We start from the raw sequence: 21,505 nt of genomic DNA, 5'->3' as shown, positions 1-21,505 counted from the left end.
TGTCACTGGCCCTCATATGTGGGATCCGAACCGGGGCCCTCTGGCGTCCTAAGCGAGTTCTTAACCATCGCGCCACTCGGCCGGCCCAAAGTATAGGTGTTCTTAATGAGGTCCTTATTTCCTATGGTCCTGTATTCATCTCCTTATGCTCCCTTATGTCTGTCAACTGCTACCCTGAGACATGAATAAGCCATAGATCAGACTTGTACAGTAGCTGTTTCTTACTGTTTTGGCTGCTATAACATACCACAGACTGGGTGGCTTATAAACAACAGGAATTTATTTCTCACGGTTCTGGAGGCTGGAAAGTCTAAGATCAAGGTGCTGGCAGATTTGACGACTGGTGAGGTTCCACTTCCTAATTCAGAGACAGCCCTCACATGGCAGAAGGGACAAGAAAGGAGGCTCTCGGGGGCCTCCTTTTATGAGGCATACTAATCCCATTCTACCCATAAGGGTGGAACCCTCATGATATAATCATTTTCCAAAGGCTCCGCCCCTAAATACCCTCACATTAGGGATTAGGTTTCAACATACAAACTTGTGGAGGACACATCCATTCCGTTTATAGGGCTTTCCTACAACACCCCTTCCACTGTGGATTTTATTGGTGGTAGACAAAGCCTGGGGAGGAGCGGATCAAAGCATAAACTCTGGCTATTGGTTCATCTCTTTCTTTCGATAGAGTTTCTAACACAAGCTGTCTTTACAGTGTCATTTGTTGTGTGGAATTACTACTTATCATTGTGTTTACAGGTCATCAGGGTGAGTGTGGTATGCCCTGCCAGTAGGTAGAGAGAACCCACTCTCCATAAATGGAGCTGCTGAACACAGAATTATATAATAGGTTTTATTAAGTAACTACTGTTTGTGCAAACACCAATAGTTCTCAAACTTATCATGTGACAAAAATCACCTGGGTATTAGAGCCAGCCGAGTGGCTCAGTTGGTTAAGAGCTCGCTCAAGAGTTTGAGCTCTGAGCAACAGCGGTTCGAGTCCAGCCCGAGCTGAGTAGCCACTGAGCTGCCAACAGGTAGCAGGATGGCTCAGCTGAACAACAACAACAACAACAAAAAAGCAACAACAACAACAAAAAAAAAATCACCTGGGTATTGAGTTAAAACAGATTGCCAGGCCTTAAACCAGTATTTCTGATTCAGTAGGTCTAAGGTGAAATCCAAGACTTTGCATTTCTAACAAGTTCTTGGATGATGCTGATGCTCCTATTGGCTCAGTCATACTTTGAAAACCCTTGGCTTGAGGGCTGACCGAGTGGCTCAGTTGGTTAAGAGCTCACTCAAGAGTTGGAGCTCTGAGCAACAGCGGTTCGAGTTCAGCCCGAGCTGAGCAGCCACTGAACTGCCAACAGGTAGCAGGATGTCTCAGCTAAAAAAAAAACCAAAAAAAACCCAAAAACAAAAACCGTTGGCTTGCAAAGTAAATTCTGTGACCTCATAGCAGAATATCTAGAGTTAAATAAGGCATGAGTACCACAGTTTTTACAATATTGCTGTTGTGTCTACATCTAGCAGTATACACTCAGAGACTTTATCAAGTAGCTAACTACTATACCTTCTTTTTTCCCAGTGTTTTATATTAAACATAGGCTCCAGCCATTAAAATTAGTATTTTGAGCAAGAGTGAGGAAGACAAAACCATCTGAAAGTAAAATGACCCTCACAGTTGTAGGGTGCCTTGCAGTTTACAGAGCAGTTTCCCTCCCTATGATTTTATAGGTGGTGGGGAAACTATCTTGGAAGAGTTGTGACCTATGCACCATCACCCATTGACCAGGGATGAGTACAGTGCTAGCACTCAGATCTGACATCAGGGTCCAGGCTTTCACCCCATCACAGAGTTAAACACAGGCAATGGAACCTCCTGAGATCCATGTTTCTGAGAGTGTCAGGAAGTGCAGCCTTGCAGTCACAAAGTCACTGAAAGACACAAGTAATGGCAAGTAATGATGCCTTACTTGGGGCAGTTTAAAGAGCGTTTCCCATGTGTTATCACCTTGGCCATCACCAATGAAGCGCATGCGCACACACACCCCACTGCTCCTGACAGAGGAGACCTAGAAGCCCACTTGGGGTGTCTGGGATGTGGCTCACCACTTGCTCATGCTCCTGCCTCAAAAGGGTAGAGGCACTTCCTCCCCTACCTCCTACCCACCCCATTCCCTGGGCAGATGGCAGCAGACCCAGTGGCTGGAGACTGAGAGTCCTTGGGTGGGTGGCTTCACAAGGTTCTTCCCTGAAGCCTGGGGACCTCTCTGCCCACACGCCCCTTCCTTCCCCTCCTTCAACACCCCGGGGTCTGAGATGGGAGTGGTCATGCCGGCTTTAGGACCCGGCGATATCTAGTAAGCGGCTGGACAGTCCTATAAGCGGCGGTCAGGGCCGAAGTGGCAGGGTCTCAGCAGGCAACCCTAGCTGTGGCAGGCGGCAAGGGTGATGGACCGCTCCAGGCAGCTACTGCTGTGGCTCCGAGCTGCAGGTAAGTGCTTTCTGGCAGTCAGGGAACTGTCCGGCCAGGCACTTTCCTAGGCTTGGGGACGGCGGTCGCGACAAACTGGGTCCCTATGGCTCCTTTAGAGGCCCCGTAGCCTTGCGGCCAACGCTCCCGATGGGTGCTTGGGAAGTGCGGGCAGAGGAACGCGGTGCTTGCCTAAAACCGAGGATCCCAATCACGCATCTCGGGAAGGAGGAACAGGCCCTGGGGCCTCAGCACAGCCTTGGGGAGGGACCACCAAGCTTAGTCGAGGAAAGGATGGGGGTGGGGGCTGCAAGAACGAGCTCAGTTATTCACTGGGAGGGGCTCTCCAGGAAACTTACAGAGAGGTATCAGCGGACACCCAAGCGGGGCTTCAGCGACCAAAGTCGGGTTGGGGCCGGCTTCTAGGCGCTGGTGTGCACCGGCTGGGTGGGGTTAAGGACGTGGCCGCGAAAGGCAAGACTGGCGGTCAAGAGGTTTTCTATCTCTTTATCTCCCGTCTCCCATTAATATCCTGCTCCCTCTCCCAACACAGCTGTGTCTCCCTGTCACCTTTCAGGAGCCATTTTTTTGCTCCAGCTCCGGTTACCAGGCTCCTTTTTTGCCATTCTCATCCCCGCTAGCTCCAAGCTCCCAGGACCCCAACGTCACTGGGGCGCTTAACGGCTTGAAGCCAGCCTCTCCCCTAATTCGCTCAGGTGAGCTGAAGGCTCTCTCTTCCCTTGGCTCACCATACCAGGCCGGGACAAGTGCTCAATGACCCTTTCCTCCCTCCCTGCTCCCAGCCACGGAGGGGCCTTGGCAGTTCTCCACCTGCGGTGCCAGCGGGCGGCACGGGCCCACACAAACTGTGCGACGGGGCGTATGCTGGCAGCAGCGTGGTGGTGACAGTGGGGGCCGCCGGGCCTCTGAGAGGCATGCAGTTGTGGCGGGTGCCAGGCTCCGGCCAGTACCTGTAAGTGCGAAGCAGGGATAGAGGTGGTGGGTGGTGACCTGTGAGTCAGGCTCTACCATCAGGGGAAGGAAGGCCACGGGCACACCACACTTCATCTTAGGGTATTACCCTAAGGAGCCTGTTCCCACCAAGCAGGGGACTCCTAACCGCCGGCGGCTCCAAGGAGAGGCTTGAGCACCCCCATCCCTATTAAGCCCCCTAAAATAAGTGTAAAATCGAATTTTATGGTGTACAAACCTAGTCTCTCCGTCCTTCAAAATCGACTACGGCCTCTAAGTCTCTCAGACAAGAATGTCTGGAGTCGCCTCTGTCACCAACCTCTGCCCCAAATGAGCGGCCCCAGAGCCCAAGGTCCAGGGCCGGGGATTCAGCATCAGCTTTCCGCAGGATCTCAGCCTACACGCGGGCGGCAAAGGCGCCAAGAACCCCCTGTTACTGGCGCATGGCGTCTTGCTCTCAGCGGTCTTGTCCCTTGGTCGTGGGGAACTGCTTTACATCCTCGTGGGGCAGCAGAGAGACGACGCCTGTCCCGGAGTAAGCAGGACCAGTGGGATGGGGCTCAAGCGCCCCAGGGCGAGGGCTGGCTGAAAGGTGGGGGCGCTCTTCGGTGTTCAGACTGCGAGGGGAGGGTACGGGGCCCAGCAGGTTGGAGCCCGATGCCCTCAGGGGAGCCAGGAGAGCCAGCTCGTCTGTCTCGGAGAGTTTCGGTTGGCTGAGGAGCACGCGGCGACAGATGGGACCGAAGGGGTTCCGGGATCGCGGCGCTGGGCGGGAGGCGGCGGCGGAGGTGGAGGCGCCACCTGTGTCTTTCGTGTAGGTGTTTGCCGCCGACGCTCACCGTAGAGATCCCAAACGTCTTCGCTCGGGCGCGCGCACACACAGACTCTACGTACGGGCCTTGGGGTCCCAAAGTCCGTGGGCCTGGCTGGGAGCCCCTTCCCCTACCCCAGCTCTGGGGGCCCTTTTTCAGTATCCCGGTCCTCACTCGACGGCCGGAGACCGCGCCCCTGAACGCGCTGCTGGCCCCGTAGCTGCGCGCGGGCGAGCTGGAGCCGCTGGTGGTGGCGGCGGGCGGAGGCGGTCGGGCCTGTCTGAGGCTGCAGGACAGAGGCCGGACTCAGGCCACCACCGAAAAACTGGAGAGCCGCTCGGCGGCGCCCGGGAGCCACGGGAGAGGCGGGGCGGCTGGTGAGGGCCCTGGGCCGCGGGGAGAGGCATGCTTGCCCTCCATCCCCGCTGTCAGCCATCCTGCTGTCGCTCCGCAGGCCCCCACTCCGCAGGCCGGCCGCTCACTGCAGGAGGAAGCGGAGGGCGGCCAGGGCTGCCCAGAGGCCTGGGCTACGCTTGGCTGGGCCGCAGCTGGAGGCTTTGGGGGCTGCGGTGGGGCCTGCACTGCTGACGGAGACGGCGGCGGCTACTGGGGTAGGTGCACAATTGGGGAGGGAAGTTGGACAGCCCCCAGGGTGAGGTGAGGTTAGAGCCGTAGAACAGGCGGAGTCTCTCAGAAGGATGGATGAGAAAGGTGTTGAGCCCCGCTCCAGGCCAGAGCAGGTAGAGTAATAGCTCTTAGAAAAAGAGGTCGGATAAGTTGCAAATCACACATGCAGACAGGACTCCCTAGATTTTCATTTAAATCCAGGACCTTTTCCATCAGGTCCAGGAACAATAGGTCCCCTCCTTGTTCTGCAGCAGTCGCAAGAACTTAGAGCTGGCTGAGTTAGCAAGCTGAGCAGACAGGCAGAAAAGCAGAGGTACTTTGTCAGTAGTTCTCAAAGTGTAGTCCCTGAACCAGTAGCATCAGCACCACATAAGGAGTTTTTAGAAATGCAAATTCTCAGTCCCTCTCCAACCTACTGAATCAGAAACTCCAGGCTAGGAGAGGCTCCCAGCCCTTTTTGTTTTAATCACTCCTCTAGATGATTGTGATACATGCCCGAGTTTGGAAACCACTGATGTAAAGAAACAGAGCCTTTGTATGTGTCTGGGCTGTACTGTTCATGAGGTATCTACTTCACAGAAATGGAACATGTGGGTGGGTTGGGTGTCTCCCATTTTATAGCAGAGTTCATGGGACCAGAGGGGTCAGGCAGACAAGGAGGTGTCCCAGCCAGCCTGAGACAGGCTTTCAGTTTCCAGCTAATTACTCCCTCCCCACCCCTCTGGCTCCTGACTCCTACTTGTGAACTGGCACCATCTGTATTGTAATGCTTGTGCAGAGAAGGCCACGCTGGGATTTCCACTGGGAGATTCCAGCTTCCCCGCTGTTCATAAACCCACTTCCCAGTTGTGAGGCATCTTCCCTTCCTCCCCCCATTTTGTAGCCAAATCCTCTGTCGCTTTTAACTTCCAGGGGGTGATGCCTCAGAGACTGACATCCTCTGGGCTGATGGGGAAGATCGGGTATCCTTCCTACACCCCAGCAGTGAGCTCTACCTGCAGCCTCTGGCAGGTATGGCTCCTACCCCCCACCTTTCAGCTTGGCCTAGCCCTTTTCATCCATCTCTGAGCCCACTCCCATCTAAGCCACCAACTCTGCACAGGGAACTACCTGCTTCTTGCACAGCACAGGAATATTTGGGAACTTGGGCTGTTAGTTGTGATGCCAGCATGGAGTATTCTGGGGTGCTTGTCAAGTATCTCCTTGCTATGAACTCTCCTCAAATACCTGTGAGCTCAGGGATTCCAGAAGAGGGAGTATACAGGCTTGACAAAAGTCCCCAAGCCCTCCCATCCACCCTTAAATGCCTGGCCTTGCTTCTTGTTCTGAAGTCCAGGGGAGAATTAACCATGTGGCTGGGAAAAGTAGGTATGTCCCTTGTCCTCACCCTGTAATATCAGTTCTTTTACTCATCATCACAGAGAGCCATGGAGAAGTGGAGATCCGACTGCTCCTCAATAGCAGTCATTGCCTTTTTATTTTTTTTTTATGTTTTATGATTTTATCTTGCAGAAAAAGGTAGTTACCTCTGGTTTATAATGGCAGGCAGTCATTGCCTTTTGAAAGACTGCCAATGGCAGGCAGAGCTCCAATTTGTCCACATGCATGTGCCCAGAGAGCATGGAGCTAGCTGTGGGTAATGTCACGTGCATGGGTGTGTTCTGCTTTTGTCCAAGGTCTGGACTCCTGGGGCTGTGGGCTGGAAGGAGCAGTAGGGTACTGGGAATGTTGCCTGCTGTGTGCCAGGCACTGTGTTGAGTGTGGGCAGGAGATTGGAGATGCAGCAGCGTGTGCTCGCCTTTACAGAACATATACCTAGTCTAGTATGGGAGGGGTCATATCTATCTAGATCTATACATCTATATAGATATATAGATCCATCTGTATATATCTAGTTATAGATATATATCAAAGTGACGATTACCATGGGGGATTCTCAGGAGGGAGAGGTTGTGTTTGTTGAGGATAAATGAAAAAAACATCATGGAAAAGTTAACACTTGAGCTGAGTCTTGAGGCACGGGTAAAACCTGGGTTAGAGGGACAGAGAGGAGCTTCCCACTGGACATGTCTCTCTTTCTTCCCACACACCCAGGCCCTCTGGTTCTATTGGTGGCTGTGGTGGTGACCTCTACACTGAGCCTCCTTATGGTGTGTGGGGTCCTGATTCTGGGTTCGGAGCATCCAGCAGGCACGGCTGATTCAAGTCTGCCCACCTCTCCACTGAGCTGTGTGGGGGTCCCAGGGACAGACACGGCTGATTTCAAGATCCCTATTCCCAGTAGACCAGCAGTGGACTCCGCTGGGGTTCTAAGAGTAGAAGCAGCTGGGAAGGCCTGGGGAAAACATTTGCCTTAAAGGGCACTTGGAGAGGTATCCTGGGCAGGGGTTGGGGGACGCAAAGCAGGATGGGCCTGATGGGCAGGTAGAGAGTGCCATTGTTCCTCCCAGCCTCAGTGAACCATAAGAAGTGGCAGGGCCTTTGGGGTACAATGCTGCCAGGCCCTGAGCTTGAGCTGAGAAAGCTTCAAACCTCCACCATCAAGACAGCCCCCAATCCCTACTACAGACATGTGGGGCTTGACACCGCCCAGTCCTGGCCTCTGGGCCCCCCCACCCCCCGGGGCTTACTAAGGTTTCCCCAGCCAATGTCACTCTGCTCAGGTGAGTTATCTCATTCCTTCTGAGAACCTATGCACTCTGAATCCTCAACCCACCCATCCCCCACTCCCTGCTGTGGTGAACTATTGATCCCAGAGAGCAGCTGGCCCAAACCCCTTGTGTAGAGGAGATAGAGGCTAGAGAAGCTCCGAAAGGGAGAGTGACTTGTCCAGGATCAGCTGTCATCCCCAATTCTGGGATAGTAGGGACCCTAGGATAGGATTCCTTTGGAGCATGGGTTGCCTCCGTCCTAAGGTGTTTGCAAGGACCTGAAGGAAGGCCTCACACAGACTCCCACCCCTACCTTGACCCCACACCTGTCCTCTCTTCTGCCTTGGCTCTGTGCCAGTCAACGCTGCCTCTGTAGGGCTTGAAGTTGGGGCATGCCATGATGCAGACTCTCAGATAAGGCCAGCTGGGCAGGAAGGGGGACAAGGGAGGCAAAGGAGACACTGTACTCTCTAGGACCCTCCGTCAGGCTCAGCCACCCACCCCCTTCCAACCTGTCTTCCTGCAGAGCCCTGGGCCATAGTGCCTTTGGAGAGGTCTATGAGGGACTGGTAATTGGCCTTCCTGGGGACCTCAGCCCCCTGCAGGTAACTACCAAGGTGAGAGGGGGTAGGACTTCTAGCTGGGGGTAGGAGAATAGGGCTCTATGGAGGGAGAAACATTTTCTGGAGCTAGGGTAAACCCATCCTCCTGAAGTGTCTGGGGAAATCAGGAGCTTTGTGCCCCTTTCCTCCCCAAACACTGCCAGAACTCTGCTCTCATCAGGATTAGTTGGATTTCCTCATGGAGGTGCTCATCATCAGGTGCATCTGGGGCCAGGGGCTGGGGTGGAAGGTGGTGGGGAGGCACCCAGGACTGCCTGCAGGAACAGCCTCTCTTCACCCTGGGGCTGAAAGGTAGCAAGTCTAGGGACACAGAGGTCCCCTCCGGTTTTGTGGAGCCTAGAGCATGGTTTCTCTCCCTGCTAGTGATGGGGTGTATGTACCACCGGCCTAGCAAGTTTAGCCATCAAAATATTGTGCGCTGTGTGGGACTCAGCCTTCGGGCTGCCCCTCGCCTAATTCACTGGAGTTGATGTCGGGAGGGGACATGAAGAGTTTCCTGAGGCACAGCAGGCCACACCTGGTAAGACCCTTCTCCTAGCCCTCCAGGCCCCTCTAAACACCTTGTCCATGTATCCCCAAACCTGCATGGATTAATGTGCCCTCTGCCCAACCCAGGGCCAGCTGTCACCTCTGGCCATGCAGGATCTGCTCCAGCTGGCCCAGGACATAGCTCAGGGCTGCCACTACCTGGAAGAAAATCACTTCATCCACAGGTTGGGGGTGATCCTGGCATGAGGGACCCCCTAGCCCAGCTCCCTGCCCAAGAAAGGGCCCTTCCACATACCTTTTATGAAAGTCATCAGAGCCAGAGACTGTTTGGCAGTGATTTTTTTCTGCCTGACTCTAGGGACATTGCTGCCAGGAACTGTCTGCTGAGCTGCACTGGGCCCAGCAGAGTGGCCAAGATAGGGGACTTCGCAATGGCAAGAGATATCTACAGGTGTGGGGCCTGGGGAGGTGGGGAAGGCTGCTGTTTCTTCAAGGGTTTCCCAGCAGCACCCTGTGGTATTTGAACTCACAACTCCCTTCCTCCCTCCTGTAGAGCCAGTTATTACCGCAAGGGAGGCAGGCTCTGCTGCCAGTCAAGTGGATGCCCCCAGAGGCCTTCCTAGAGGGCATCTTACATCCAAGACAGACACCTGGTGATAACACACCCTTCCCTCTCCCCTGCCTTGGGCCACCTCATGTGAGGGAAGGGGAGACTGTGCCTGATGGGCTTCATTTAGTTCCCCTCATTCAGGATGCAGGTCTTTTGGAGTACCGCTCTGGGAGATCTTCTCTCTGGGCTACATGCCCTACCCTGGTGCACCAACCAGGAGGTGTTAGACTTTGTAGTTAAAGGGGGACGGACGGATGGACCCTCCCAGGGGCTGTCCAGGACCTGGGTGAGTGTGGAGTATTGTCCAGGGAAAGGGGTCCTTCACAGCCAAGGGTGGTCATGAACTCCTGTTTCTCCCCAGGTACCGTATCATGACCCAGTGTTGACAGCACCAGCCTGAACTCAGCCCTAGTCTTGCCAGCATCTTGGAACGGCTTCAATACTGCACTCAGGTGTGTCCAATCACTTGCCCTGACCATCCTAGTCTTGGGGGTCAGGAAGGAAGCCATAAAACAACACTGGCCTCCTGCTCCCTTACTCTCCCCTTATAGGACCCTGATGTGCTGAATTCACCCCTGCCAGTGGAGCTGGTGCCCAAACTGGAGGAGGACAGGGCATCTGGGCTGGGGAGCAGATCTTTGGAGGGCCTAAGATCCCCGCAGGCCCAGGAGCTGAGTCTGGAGAGCTTGAAGGGCTGCGGAGGAAGCCTTCTTGGCCCCTGGCTTCAAGTCCCCCAAATCCAGGGGCCTCCAACCTCTGAACTTTTGGAATCCCACCTATGGCTCCTGGGCTCCAAGGGGCCCCCAGGATGAGGACTCAGGCATTGATGCTAGCAACGCTTCCTCCCTGCAATCCTCCCCGCACTCCTCCCCAGGCTCTTAGGTAGCTTGTTATTCCAGTAGCCTCTGTCCTGCACCCCTGTCTGTGCTGTGTGCCTGGGCTTGTCTCAGGGTTGGACTGCACCACTGAACTTTCCATCCTGGAAACCAGCCCCAGGCCTTCTGGGGAGGAGCCTAGCCACTCCCAGCTTTTGATCTTTGGAACCAGAAGTTACCCCTCCTCCCCTCCAAGTAAGGGTGGGGAGTTGAAATTGCCTCCTGCAGGAAGCTTTCAATGGATTGCCCTTCCCCCATAAGCATCCTTCATCTGGGAAGCCCCCAACCCTACAGATGCCTCTAATAAAGGGCTCTTCTTATATCCTCTGGTCATCTGAGTGGATATGCAAGATGCCTGGGAACTGAGAAAGGGGACCAGAGGAGGGAGGGGATGAGTCCTGAGTCGTCAAAGCTGGTGTCTTCAAGTTTTATTGGGAAGGGGAGTCCATTGTAGTGTGGGAGGTTAGACCAATAGATCTAGTGCCTGCAACATAAAATTCATTATCTGGCCTCTCTGGAGAGGTACAGAGCCCCCTCAGAAGAGCTGGGCTGAGGAAGAAGCCCATTGTCCCAGTCTATCCCCATAAATTAGTGTCATTGGCTCTGGGACCTCTGGGGCTTGTATGGGGAATAGCCCCAGTGCGTGCAGTGCGTCCCATTGTGGTTGGCACCTGGCCCTGCAGGACCCTGTGAACATCCCAACCTCGGGGTTTCAGCCTCTCGTCCGCATGCATGGCGGGGACACAACCTGAAGGTCCATCTGTCAGACCAGCCTGTCTGAGCGGGAACAGGAGCCCAGCCTCATCTCTGGGTCAGGCTGGCCAGGATGCCAATGAGATTGTCCAGCCCTAGCAAATAGCCATCTTCGCGGTTGCCCTCCTCCCAGGGCCTGCGGTGGTCCAAGGTCTGGCCGTCGGGGAGGGGCGTGGTCTTGCCGAAGTCGATGAGCCACACACCGGCACGATGGCAGTGATCATGCACGAAGAGCAGCGAGCTGCCGATCACCTGCCGGGCCCCACGTGGTCAGGTCACGGCCCTCTCCCACAAAAGCCCCCCATTTTATTCCCGCTGAAGCCCTCACAAACCACAGACCCAGCACCTGAGCCTACCCTACCACTCTTACCTCGTGCCTCCTGAAGAACTCAGAGACCTCCAGGGTGTCCCGGATCTGCTGCAGGCGGTTCAGATACCTCCTCTGGAGAGGGTAGGGAGGAGAGGGGTGCAAATTAACTAAACCCTAATTGAGCCTCTGCTAATATTAGGAGCCACGATGCATGCCCCGCTTGGCAAACACCGTGGTGAGAAAAACACAGACGCTCCATGTGGAGCGCAGAACAGATGGGGGAAAACGTAAAACAATTACAACACAATGATAAATGGTACGATGGGGGTCACACAGGCGAGGGCAGTAGACTGGATGACCTGGGGGGCATCCCTCGGTTTCAGGCTCCCCAACACCTCAGGGTTCTAGGATCCGGCGCTCACCAGCACTTCCGCATCCCCTTGCACAAAGTCCTCAAAGACGCGAATCACCTGCTCCCGGCTTCGTGTGGTCTTGAAGTCCGTGCTGCAGGATCCGTCGGCTTTCTTAAGGAGGTGAGACAGGAAGTGTCAGGGGCCCCTTATGCACCAGAGGGGAGAGGATGACTTAGAGCAACAGTACCTCCCGGGACATTGGAGGCCAGGGTGGGGGTCCGACATGGAGGGCAGATACCGCGCTATGGGGCTGTCAGGGAGGAAGGGCCGGGACTCGGCAAAGCGAAGCGGGCCTGGCCCACCTTGATGCCCTCGATGCGGAAGCCGAGTGTGGTGCTGGAGCTGATGCCTTCTCGCCACTGCATGTAGCGCGGCTTGGTGACCGCGCGCTGCGCGTGCTCCTCCTCAGTGGGCGCCGCAGGGTCCACCGCCAGCATCTTTTTGTACATGTCCTTCCGCAGCTTGGGCCGCTCGCGGGCTTTGGTCAGCTCCTCTTCCAGGTAAGTCCTACGGAGGCGCAGGCAGCAGCAGGGCATGAGCGGTCGCACCCCGGGACCCTGTCGAGCACGGCCTGGGGTACCCGGTAGAACTCTCATCTCAGCCCTGGGCCCCCGCCCAGGGGTCTCCGTCCGGCTCACAGGGCACGCGTACCTGACGCCCATCTTGCAATCAAGTACGCAGGGCCCATCGAAGCCGTGGAGCAGGTCCTGCAACTGTAGGTAGGTCTCGCCGTCACGCTCCACCACACCGTGGAAGGCGGGCACGCAGCCGCGCAGCGCGTCGGCCATCAGCCGCGCCAGGCAGTAGCGCTCAGGCTCCGAGCTGCGCTTGAGAATCAGCCCGCTGGTGCCTGCAGCCTTGAAACTCCCTGCAGACCCACACCAGTTAGCACTGCTTAGTCCCTCCCTCCCCGGGGCACCCACACACCCCAGCCGCGTGCTCACCCGTGTGTCCAGCCAGCTGCACCCATGCGTAGCGCCTCTTGAAAGGGCTTATGACTGGTAGGTTCACCATGGTCCGGATCTTCTGCCAGTGGCTTTTCTGAAAGCAACACGGCCTGGGTCTGCATGTCCGTCGTCTCAGCAATGCATAAACCCTCCCTCCCCTGGAACAGGGTCTCTGGCCCGCCCCCTGCCCCACAGCAAGCAGCTAGGGCCCCAAGATTCATTCATTCATTCACTCAGGTAAAGTTTACTGTGTGCCTGTGTGGCGGACACTGAGAAGCACAGGGTAGTGACAGATATCCAGCTTCTCAAAAGTGCTGAAAAGAGCCCTGGACTTGGCTTAAGAAGGCTCAGGTTTGCATCCCAGCTCTGCCGCTCAAAAGCTGCGTTAGCAGGTTACTAAACTGCTCTGTCGAGGTTTTAGAACTATGTAGGCATGGGATTCACCTGATGGTCACCTTTGTTAAAAATGCAGATTCTCAAGTTTACTGCAGGTAAATTCTGAGGGGATCTGGAGTGGGACCAAAAATTTGCATTTCCACCAATGCCTGAGGATATTCTGAGACCTGAGCAACAAGCCTCTAAGCCTCAGTTTCTTCATCTGTAAAATGGGAAATAGACACTCTTACTGGGTTGTTGTGAGTAGTAAATGAAGCTTGAGTGTGACAGGCTCTCCCCCAACCCCATTTCTTGGCATGAAGCAGAAGCTGGACACATCTGGATTGTTGATTCATTCACTTGGGACCATAGGTTCCTCTCATTTAGGGAGACAGACAAACACAAAAACAAACCTTTACAAAGGCCCAAGGCAGGGAGGCCAGCCTGGCAGAGCCTAGAGAGAAAATGGCTTGGGGTACCCCCAAATCCTCTGCTATTCCTGGGTGCCATATCACTCCTTAACCAGTTGGCAAGACCCAGGGCACCCTTGATCCTGATCTGGACCCAGAAACCTGAGCTCTGAAAATGGGATGCAGAGCTGAGGGCCTGTTGTCTTAGATGAAACTGAGGGGGAAATGTAGATTTTGGTGTACCTCTGGCCTCATGACCAATGCTTCTGGCCTCCACCCAATCCTGAGAGCATCTTCATACTGTGGACCTTTCCTCTTCCCACCCAAAACTCATCATTCCTATGTCTACAGGTTTGTTTATCCAAACTGTGTGTCTGCTGCCTCCTCCCAGGGGTGCCTGCCTTTTAGGGGAGTTACCCATGTGTGCCCCCATAGGACTGGAACCCAGGGAATCCAGCCTCCTTGACCAGAGGAAGTTCTAAGAGGGAAAGGGAGAAATGGGGTAGTGGCCGAAGCAGGGGAAGGCTACTGACCATTAAGCCCTTTCCCATGGGAAGGAGATGGGAGTTAAGTGACAGAGCACTGGATGTGGAGTCAGGAGTTTGTTTCAGTCCTGGCTCTGTCACTTTCTTGCTGAATGAGTCCAACTGAGAATTTCATCTGTGTGAGCTTGTTTTCTCTGGGAGGATATAGCTGCTGCCATAATACAAGCCACCATTTACTGACCGCCTACTGCATGCCAGGCACTTCTCAACCTCCATCAGATAGCATTGCTCCTGCTTTTCTACTGCAGTCCCTAGTCCCTACATGGCACGCTGGGGTGTGATCACGTGTCCAATCTCCAGGGATCTGGGGGTGTAGTGAGAAGCAGCCCACTAGAAGCATGACATCTCTTTCAAAACTCCCTTTTTTACTCTTTAAATACATTCAAGGTCTGCATTATGCTGTATAATGAATCCAAGTTTTATTATAAAACTCTCCCACCTCCAAATCCTCAAATAAAATCCTGGGAAGAATGTGCCATGTGTATTCAGCAGCACCATCCTATACTCTCTTCTCCCACACTCAGTTTGAGAATCATGATGATGATGGTGCACATGCACAGCAAATGCATGAGGTGGTGGCATTATTGCCATTTTACAGAAGGAAATCAAGGCTCAGAGGAGTTAGCATGCCCTCACTCCCTGCCTCCAGCCTCCCAGTCTCCAGCTTAAACTCTCTAGCAGCCCAACCCCCTCCCCATGTTCCAATTGCCCCAGCAAGTTCCAAAGTCCATGCTATCCCCCTGACTCCCTTTAGCAGTCAAAGTCGTATGAGAAAGACCTTGGTGCTAGGTGAAGCGATTTGCAGTCAAAAGGTGGTGTGTTTTGATCTCTGAGGAAACACAGATTGGCCTGGGGACCCTCCTCTGTTGGCTGAACACCTTTGCCTTCATTCAAAAGAATGGGTTTAATGGTGGGGCTTCAAGCAGCTTTACGGGCCTACTGGCCAAATGTAGGGGAGAGTGGCACCAGAGTGGAGTTCATCAGAGGGCACATCTATTTCTGTAGCCACCCCAGGCAAAGGGGGTAGCAGCCTTGGGTTAGGTGAGGTAGGAGAACTGAATCATCCCATCTTCTGGGATCATGTAGGAGCAGTGAGTGGGGCTGGAAGGTAGAAGGTGGAACTGGTAGAAGAGGACTTAGCACCTGCAGCCCTGGACTCCTGCCACTAGATTGATGTGTGATAACACAGCATCGACTTGCTCCCAAGCTGAAGTAAAATGGGGTCATCACCTACTCTCCCTGCCCCAATTTTGAGAGGATTATATCAGCCAAGAGCAGCAAAGATTAAGGCTGGTTCCTGTCATGCTAGTTACAAAGGGCTTTCATACCCAGCATGTCATCTGAGCCCTCCCAGCCACCTCCTGAGGTTAGTATGACAGGATTTAGCTCCCCTGAGAATAATGGAAATGGTCAAACATGGAAGGAGTTGATGGAAGTGTCATGGAACTCACTGCCATCTTCCTTCTTAAGGAGCTACCTCCCCCAGGAAACACAATTCATGTAAAGATGCATGTCTCCAAAAAGACTCTTGGAGAATCATTCTTTGGTGGGTGGATGGGGATTTGGGCACATGAGCAAGAGCAGGGAAGATATTTTTGAGCAGGTAAGGCTTTTTTCTTGCATGGATATCAGAAAGCAGATTATGTTACAGAGTGAAATCTAGCTGAAAAGAGGGCCAAAGCCCCATCCTCTGACCCACCTACTGCCCACAGAAGTCTGCAAAAACAGCTCACAGACAGAGGCTACCCAGGCATCTTGGGACAAAAGGCCCAGGAAAGCTCACCCTTGCGAGTCTTTGATAAAGCCACAGGAGGACCCTCTGATAATTCCTCACCCCTGGAGCTAGACAAGGAGCATCTCTCTCTGGGCAGGGCTTTGCCTGCACACAAGCCTCTGATGCTCCTTTGTTTAAGCTCCATTTGGAAGACCTGAGGACTCCTGCTTCTTATATCACACCAAATGCTCAGTGTATCTTCTGGCAGAATGGACCCTTTGCTCTATCTTTGGTACTCAACCCCATACATCCTGACTCCCACTCCCCACCTCCAGCCATCCAGTCACTGACTGATGTTCTCTACCAGCCCAACCTCCTCCCCATGTTCCCATTGCCCTATCAAACTAGCACTCCCTGTGGTAGTGGTGGTGGTGGTGAAAGCAATCAGTTTAAATTTATAAAATCATTTGCACTAAGGTATAAGTGACCCACGACTTCACCCTCCCAGGGGCATTTACTTTTTAAAAAAGAAGTCAGTTAACCTAAATTCTGCTCTATAATTAGTGAAAAGTGAAGTGTGGGAATTCTGGGTCCAGGGCAGGATGGCATCCAGGTCTCCTTACCCATCCTGGAGCACTGAGAAAAGAGAACCAGGAGCCAAACACCCTGTCTTCTGCTAGAGCAACACCCCGAAATTGCTTTAAGAGGCAGGCAAGGCCTAAAAATGCAGTCGTGCCAGCTGCCCTTGGGTATGGGGCCCCAACCCTCCCCCTCCGCCCCCCCCCTCCGCGGCCTGTATGGGTTTCCCTGCCCATGACTTTTCCTTCTACTAGAGGAAAGGCCGAGGGAGGGAGGCAGGCTGTCCAGTTCCAACTACTTTGGAGGAAGCACAGTTCCACATTCTGGGGAGACTGTGCGGGACTCCTAGGAGGAGAATGGGAAGGACGTATGTTCCTGGCAGAGGCAAGGTACAGCCTTCCCCGGCCTCCTGCTCCCGGTATTCCCACTATCCACCCAGGCCAGAGTGTAAGGGGCTGGCGAGCTGGGATCTCCCGAATGTTGCCGCAGTACCCTTCTCCCAGGTACATCCTTCACGGTCTGCCAGCCCAAGGGCTCTGCTTCCTGCCTGGGGAAGCCCTAAAGGCAGCCTGGGCGGGCGCACTATGCCGCTCCCGGACCCGCCGCCAGGCAAAGTCCGCACTAGGCCCTCCCACGCGGACGCAGGCGGCCTCCGTCAACACCCCCTGGCTTATCTGCCGCCGCGGTGGCTGTTTGCCTTCGGGGAGGCCCCGGCGGGCTGGGGGTTGGGAAGGCCTGAGAGAAGCAGCCTTGGAGCTAGAAGGGCCCTCAGCGGCCATCTGCTCCAGCTCCTGGCCGTGACGGGAGATGGCGAGGCTCAGGGTGGGAGAGGGCGGCAGAAAACGCCCAGGGTACAGCTGAGACTGGTCCTGGAATCTAGACCCCAGCCGGGCTGCCTACTTTGCACGCAGGCTTGGGCTGCTGAACCTCCTCCGCCCGCGGGCGTTAGAGGGAAGCGAGCGAGCGGGGAGGGCTATCGGGGTGACGCCCGCCTCTCAGCTGTCAAGAGATTTGAGCGCGGGAGCGGTGGACCCATAGCTACTGCTCCCGAGTCCGGGAAGGGAGGAGTCCTCTCACTCTCCCACATTCCACCTCCTTGGAAACTCCTAGGCGGCACCCGCCTCCCTACTTGGGTCAGGATTGCACTGTGAAAGAGTGTGGGTCAGGGGCACCCTTTCTCCCCGGGGAGGACAGAGGGAGGGACTTCTCGCATCTACTCTATGAGACTTTTTTTTTCTTTTTCCTCTCGTGTCACTAACCACGCTGCCCTCAGGGTAATGTAAGTCTCAGGGGGGTAATTGAGTCACCGATCCACTGCAAGTCGTTACACTGTCTCCTCTGCCTCGTCCAATCGAAGCTTGCGGCCGAGCCCGGGTTCAGCAGGCCCAGGCCATGCCCCAGTGCTCTCCTTACAGCTCACAGCCCTTCTGGGAAGGCTCGGAGCCACCAGAGCCTGCGGGGCGCCCTTCGCTTCTCCCTCAGCTCCAGGGACACTTGCATAACGTGGATCTAGAGCAACTCCTTCGCACTGGCCACAGGGACTTATTTAGAATATTTGGCCTTCGTTTAAACAAGGGGCATGAGACGGCTATCCCTGGCGCGGCACACCCCTAAGGGGCAAGCACTGGGAATGACTTCACAGCACCTTGGCCTGAATTATTCGAGGGTCAAACTTGGCCTCTGACACCAGAGGCGGAGATTAGCAGGTTGATACCACCCTTTCAGCCTCAGTTTACCTTCCCCCTGCCATAATTAGAAGCAGTAAACACAGGAGGTCGGCGTTTCGCTCGCGGTCAGAGCTCCCAGCCCTGCGCCCCGCCCTTCCCCGCGTCCACGCCTCGTGCGGGCGCCGGGAGCAGAAGGCGGCGGTTCCCAAGCAGAGCCTGGAGCGCAGCTCCACTCCTACTCAGGAGAGGGAAACCGTGGCAACGGCGGGGGTGGGGCCGCGGCGCGGAAGAGGGGGCGGCGAGAGAGGGAGACTCGTTTGCCCCTTTCTCTCGGAGAGTTCGCAGGGCAAAGCCAACTCCCTGTGATCCCTCCAGCCCCACCTCGCAGCCGCAGGTCACGGTCTCCCGCTCCCTGCCCCACCCGGTCCGCGCAGACGGTCACAGATTCCTCCTCATTCGCCTTCTTAGACGCCAAAGGGCCCGGGCCACGACCTTCTGTGGAATCGGTGTGAAAATTGCCAAGGCGAGAGGTCCGCCTGGCGCCTCCCTCCCCTCTGCGGTCCCTGGGCAGTGAGAATCGGACCCTCGGCGGAGGGAGTTTAGGGCAGGAGTCGGACTTCAGAGAGCTCGGAGCTGGGTCCCCAGCGCTCAGCCCCCGAGCCCAGCGCTGGCCCCGCCTCCGCGGCCCGTACCTGACACACGTCCTCGCTGGCTTCCAGCTGCACGTTGCCGCGGCTCCGGCTCTCGCTGTCGCTCAGCAGATCGTCCTCCGAATCTTCGGGCAGCGACGAGGAGCCAGTGGAGGAGAGCGACGAAGTGGACAGGCGGCGCGGCTGCTGCAGGTGCGACGAGCCCACGGCTGGGAGCCAGCCACCCTTCGGCTCCGGCGGCCCGGGGCTGGCCGGGGGTACATCCGGCTCCTCTGCTGTCACAGTTAGCTGCGGGATCACCGGGGCAGGGGGAGCCCGCGGAAGCCCGTTGGGGACCTGACCCCCACGCCGCTTGGCCCCGCGGGCCCGGGGCTGCCCTGCGGCGGCGGCGGCAGCGACCGCGGCGCAGCGAGCCTCGAAGAGCAGACGCAGCTCCCCTACACTCCGGCGCGGGGCCCGCTCCAGCCCCGGGCTGCAGGGCCCCGCGCCCCCTGGCCGCGCCATGCCCGTCGGACCCCCGGGCAGGGTCATTTCCCGGCACAAAAACCGCAGTGGAGCCCGCCAGCCCGCGGCGCGGCGGGGACTGGAGACGTTCGGCGCCCGGGGCTGGAGACTGACTGCCCCGAGGCGGAGCCTGCGCCGCAGCCCGCCTGGGCCCCGCCTCGGCCGCGCCCCCCGCCCACTCCTTTCACTTTTAGAGAAAGCGCGGGCCTCCAAACGGCCCTTGCTCTGCAGGCAAGGCTCCCTGTTGCTGTGCTCTGGGTGTCGGGGAAGCCCAGACGTCGTGGAGCTCAACCCAGGGCCTGGCCCTCGCGGCCTCCCTGTGCCCGCCCTCGAGGAGACGGGAGGGGCCGCTCCGCCTCCGGGTCTTATTGCCTTCCCTGGCTTTGGGGGTGGGGAGAATTTCTCCTGCCGGCTCCAAGGCCCCCGACCCCGCAGGGGAGGAGCTAGTCCTGCTCTTGTTCTCCCACCTAGTCCCTCGGGCTCCTTTCCGAGTTCCATCCATCCTGAGCCAAGGCTTCCAGGTCCCCGGGCTTCTCTCCGCCCGGTGCCACTTCAACATAGTTAGTTCAAAGCCATTGGATTCCCAAAGAAGCCTCAACCCAGGGCGTGTGCCCAAGGGGGAAACTCTGTCTGGGGAACAGCTGAGACTACTTCCCTGCAAGTTCCCCCACTAACCGGTAGGCAGAGAATAAGGCCAGGGGGCGGGAACTAAATCTCTCCCCTTGTCCAGGTGGAGTGCTGAGCAGCACCCCTGGCTGCTGGCTGGTGGGGGCTAAGCCCCTCTTCTCGCTTTCCTTTTGGAGTTTTGGGCTTGGAGTCTGCTGTGTGACTATATGCAAGTCATTTCGCCCCCTTGAGCTGCTGATTCTCTTCCACAAGGTGGTTGTCCACCTCACAGGAGTGCTGTGAGAATAAAATAAAATGAAAGATGTGAAATCTCTAAAACGTTAGAATAGTTTTAGTGTGGTTGGTAGAAATAGCCAGCTTTAGGTTCACCACACTCTAAATATGATTAGGAAAACCTCACCTGACCCACAGAGTCGGCTGATGTTGGTGAAGTGTTTCATGAGCACTGTGCTCATCAGTGGCATTGTTGCGGTGGGTCTTTGGCCATTTCACATGTTAGCGAGCAGCTGAACTAACATGTTCAACTGCAGTTAGAAGGCTGCTTTGGGTAGAAGCTAGTATGTCACAACATTGCCTCTTTCCCCAAATGCCATAAGTGAGGATCCCATATCAGGTGCCTAGTGCCTAGGGATTGTTGGGGGCCCCGTGGGGAGAGTGCCCCAGAAGGATGGTTTCTGATACTGATGAAAGCCAAAAGGAACAGCTTTCCTTTTCTTATCTTCCTTCAGCCAGGATTCAAGGATGGACCAGGAGGAAAGAAAAGGAGGGTTCAGAGAGAGAGAAAACAGGAACCCTCAGCAAAGAAAGAAGATCCTGGGGGAATTGATGAAGAAACAGTGGTAGGAAGAGAAGGGAAAAGAAACTGAGGGAATAGAGTGAGGGAAAGTAGAAAACACAGGAGTCTGAATATTGGAGTCCTCTGTGGAGAGCCTGGGAAATCCCACACAATTACCTCTTCTGGGGTATGGAAGTCTTGAGGGGCCTGGGGGTCTGGCCCAGAAACACCTATGTCTCCGGCACTCATTTCTCTCCCTCCTTTGGAGCTACACTGGTCTGTGGTGGAAGCTGGGGTCAAACTCAGCATGGGGAGAGTCAACAAGGACCTGCCAGAACTAGAAAGATAGGTACTATGCACCTGTGTGCCAGCCAATGTCTGGGCAATGTTGGAGGCACAAACGGGCTGCAAGTTGAGTCTCTGCCCTGCTGCCAAGAGAAAACTCAGTGGCAATTTCAACTCAGCAACCAAAGAAGAGCTCTTTGTCATACCTGACCAGTTGTCCCTCACTGAAAAGGTAAGGGCAAACCTGGGAATGGGTATTGAAATGAGAGCTAATTTTGTAGACTTTTGGAGTGGGCAGAGACTTTAAATGCATCCTATCCTCCTCACAATACAGGAGAAGTAGCAAAGGGGTTAAGTGACTCAACCAGGGAGGTTAAGGAACTTGCCCAAGGCCACACAGCTAGGTGATGGAAAAGCCAGTATATGTCCTGGCCAGGTCCCCTGACTTCTATTCCTGTGCTATGCTCAATTCCTTTCATTAACATCTTGTAGTGTAGTCCCTACTTTATTCAATGAAGGCAGAGTCTGCCTCCACCTACCACAGGCAGAAAGCGTAAGGGTACATATTGAGACAGAACCTGTGGGAGTTCCAATAAAGCTATGGGACAAGGTCAAGGGGCTCTCTTGGTCCTCTTAGTTGAGCCAAATCCTGGATTCAAATCCTGTAATCTTGTTCTTTGTGCTTCAGTTTCCCTAGTCCTTGAGGCCCTGAGTGGATGGGTGTGCATAGAGGGATGTGGAGAAAAGCAGACTGACCACTATGTAGGTGGAGGAATGGCCTCTTTGTGCTGAAAAAAAAAAAAAAAAAAAAAAAAA

At 55.3% G+C, this 21,505-nt stretch overlaps 2 protein-coding genes across 2 annotated transcripts; one reads left to right on the top strand and one right to left on the bottom strand.

The window, feature by feature from the left end:
* Nucleotides 1-2,454: 2,454 nt before the first annotated feature.
* On the top strand, nt 2,455-10,457 carry LTK (leukocyte receptor tyrosine kinase). Its single transcript, XM_019644860.1, is given in 31 exon segments — nt 2,455-2,497; nt 3,118-3,192; nt 3,280-3,343; nt 3,345-3,449; nt 3,837-3,847; nt 3,850-3,983; nt 4,116-4,262; nt 4,481-4,663; nt 4,715-4,871; nt 5,800-5,898; nt 6,288-6,347; nt 6,433-6,479; nt 6,481-6,537; nt 6,954-7,059; nt 7,344-7,501; nt 7,504-7,550; nt 8,065-8,153; nt 8,293-8,359; nt 8,553-8,617; nt 8,620-8,681; nt 8,777-8,874; nt 9,009-9,101; nt 9,204-9,223; nt 9,226-9,279; nt 9,282-9,303; nt 9,409-9,464; nt 9,467-9,501; nt 9,503-9,546; nt 9,622-9,712; nt 9,812-9,984; nt 9,986-10,457. Coding segments are annotated over 31 exon segments (2,619 nt in total). The 3' UTR covers nt 10,143-10,457.
* Nucleotides 10,458-10,544: 87 nt separating this feature from the next.
* On the bottom strand, nt 10,545-19,322 carry ITPKA (inositol-trisphosphate 3-kinase A). Its single transcript, XM_019644843.1, has 7 exons — nt 18,541-19,322; nt 12,556-12,652; nt 12,263-12,479; nt 11,914-12,118; nt 11,621-11,722; nt 11,259-11,330; nt 10,545-11,140 (listed from the first exon to the last, which is right to left on the bottom strand). The coding sequence occupies exons 1-7, from the start codon at nt 19,027-19,029 to the stop codon at nt 10,937-10,939; spliced, it is 1,386 nt and encodes a 461-aa protein (XP_019500388.1). The 5' UTR covers nt 19,030-19,322; the 3' UTR covers nt 10,545-10,936.
* Nucleotides 19,323-21,505: the final 2,183 nt, after the last annotated feature.

Source organism: Hipposideros armiger, unplaced genomic scaffold (assembly GCF_001890085.2).
Source record: "Hipposideros armiger isolate ML-2016 unplaced genomic scaffold, ASM189008v1 scaffold_92, whole genome shotgun sequence".
Classification (NCBI taxonomy): domain Eukaryota; kingdom Metazoa; phylum Chordata; class Mammalia; order Chiroptera; family Hipposideridae; genus Hipposideros; species Hipposideros armiger.
The sequence above is the reverse complement of the archived record's forward strand: the minus strand, read 5'-3'. Positions and strand labels throughout refer to the sequence as shown.

What these genes read in the sequence shown, in the direction of transcription:
- ITPKA (XM_019644843.1), bottom strand. Translation starts at nt 19,029, where the DNA reads ATGACCCTGCCCGGGGGTCCGACGGGCATGGCGCGGCCAGGGGGCGCG. An exon ending in CCAGCGAGGACGTGTGTCAG is followed by an intron (nt 12,653 to 18,540) that starts GTACGGGCCGCG and finishes TGTTGCTTTCAG; the next exon opens with AAAAGCCACTGGCAGAAGAT. An exon ending in AGTTCTTCAGGAGGCACGAG is followed by an intron (nt 11,141 to 11,258) that starts GTAAGAGTGGTA and finishes GGGGCCCGGCAG; the next exon opens with GTGATCGGCAGCTCGCTGCT.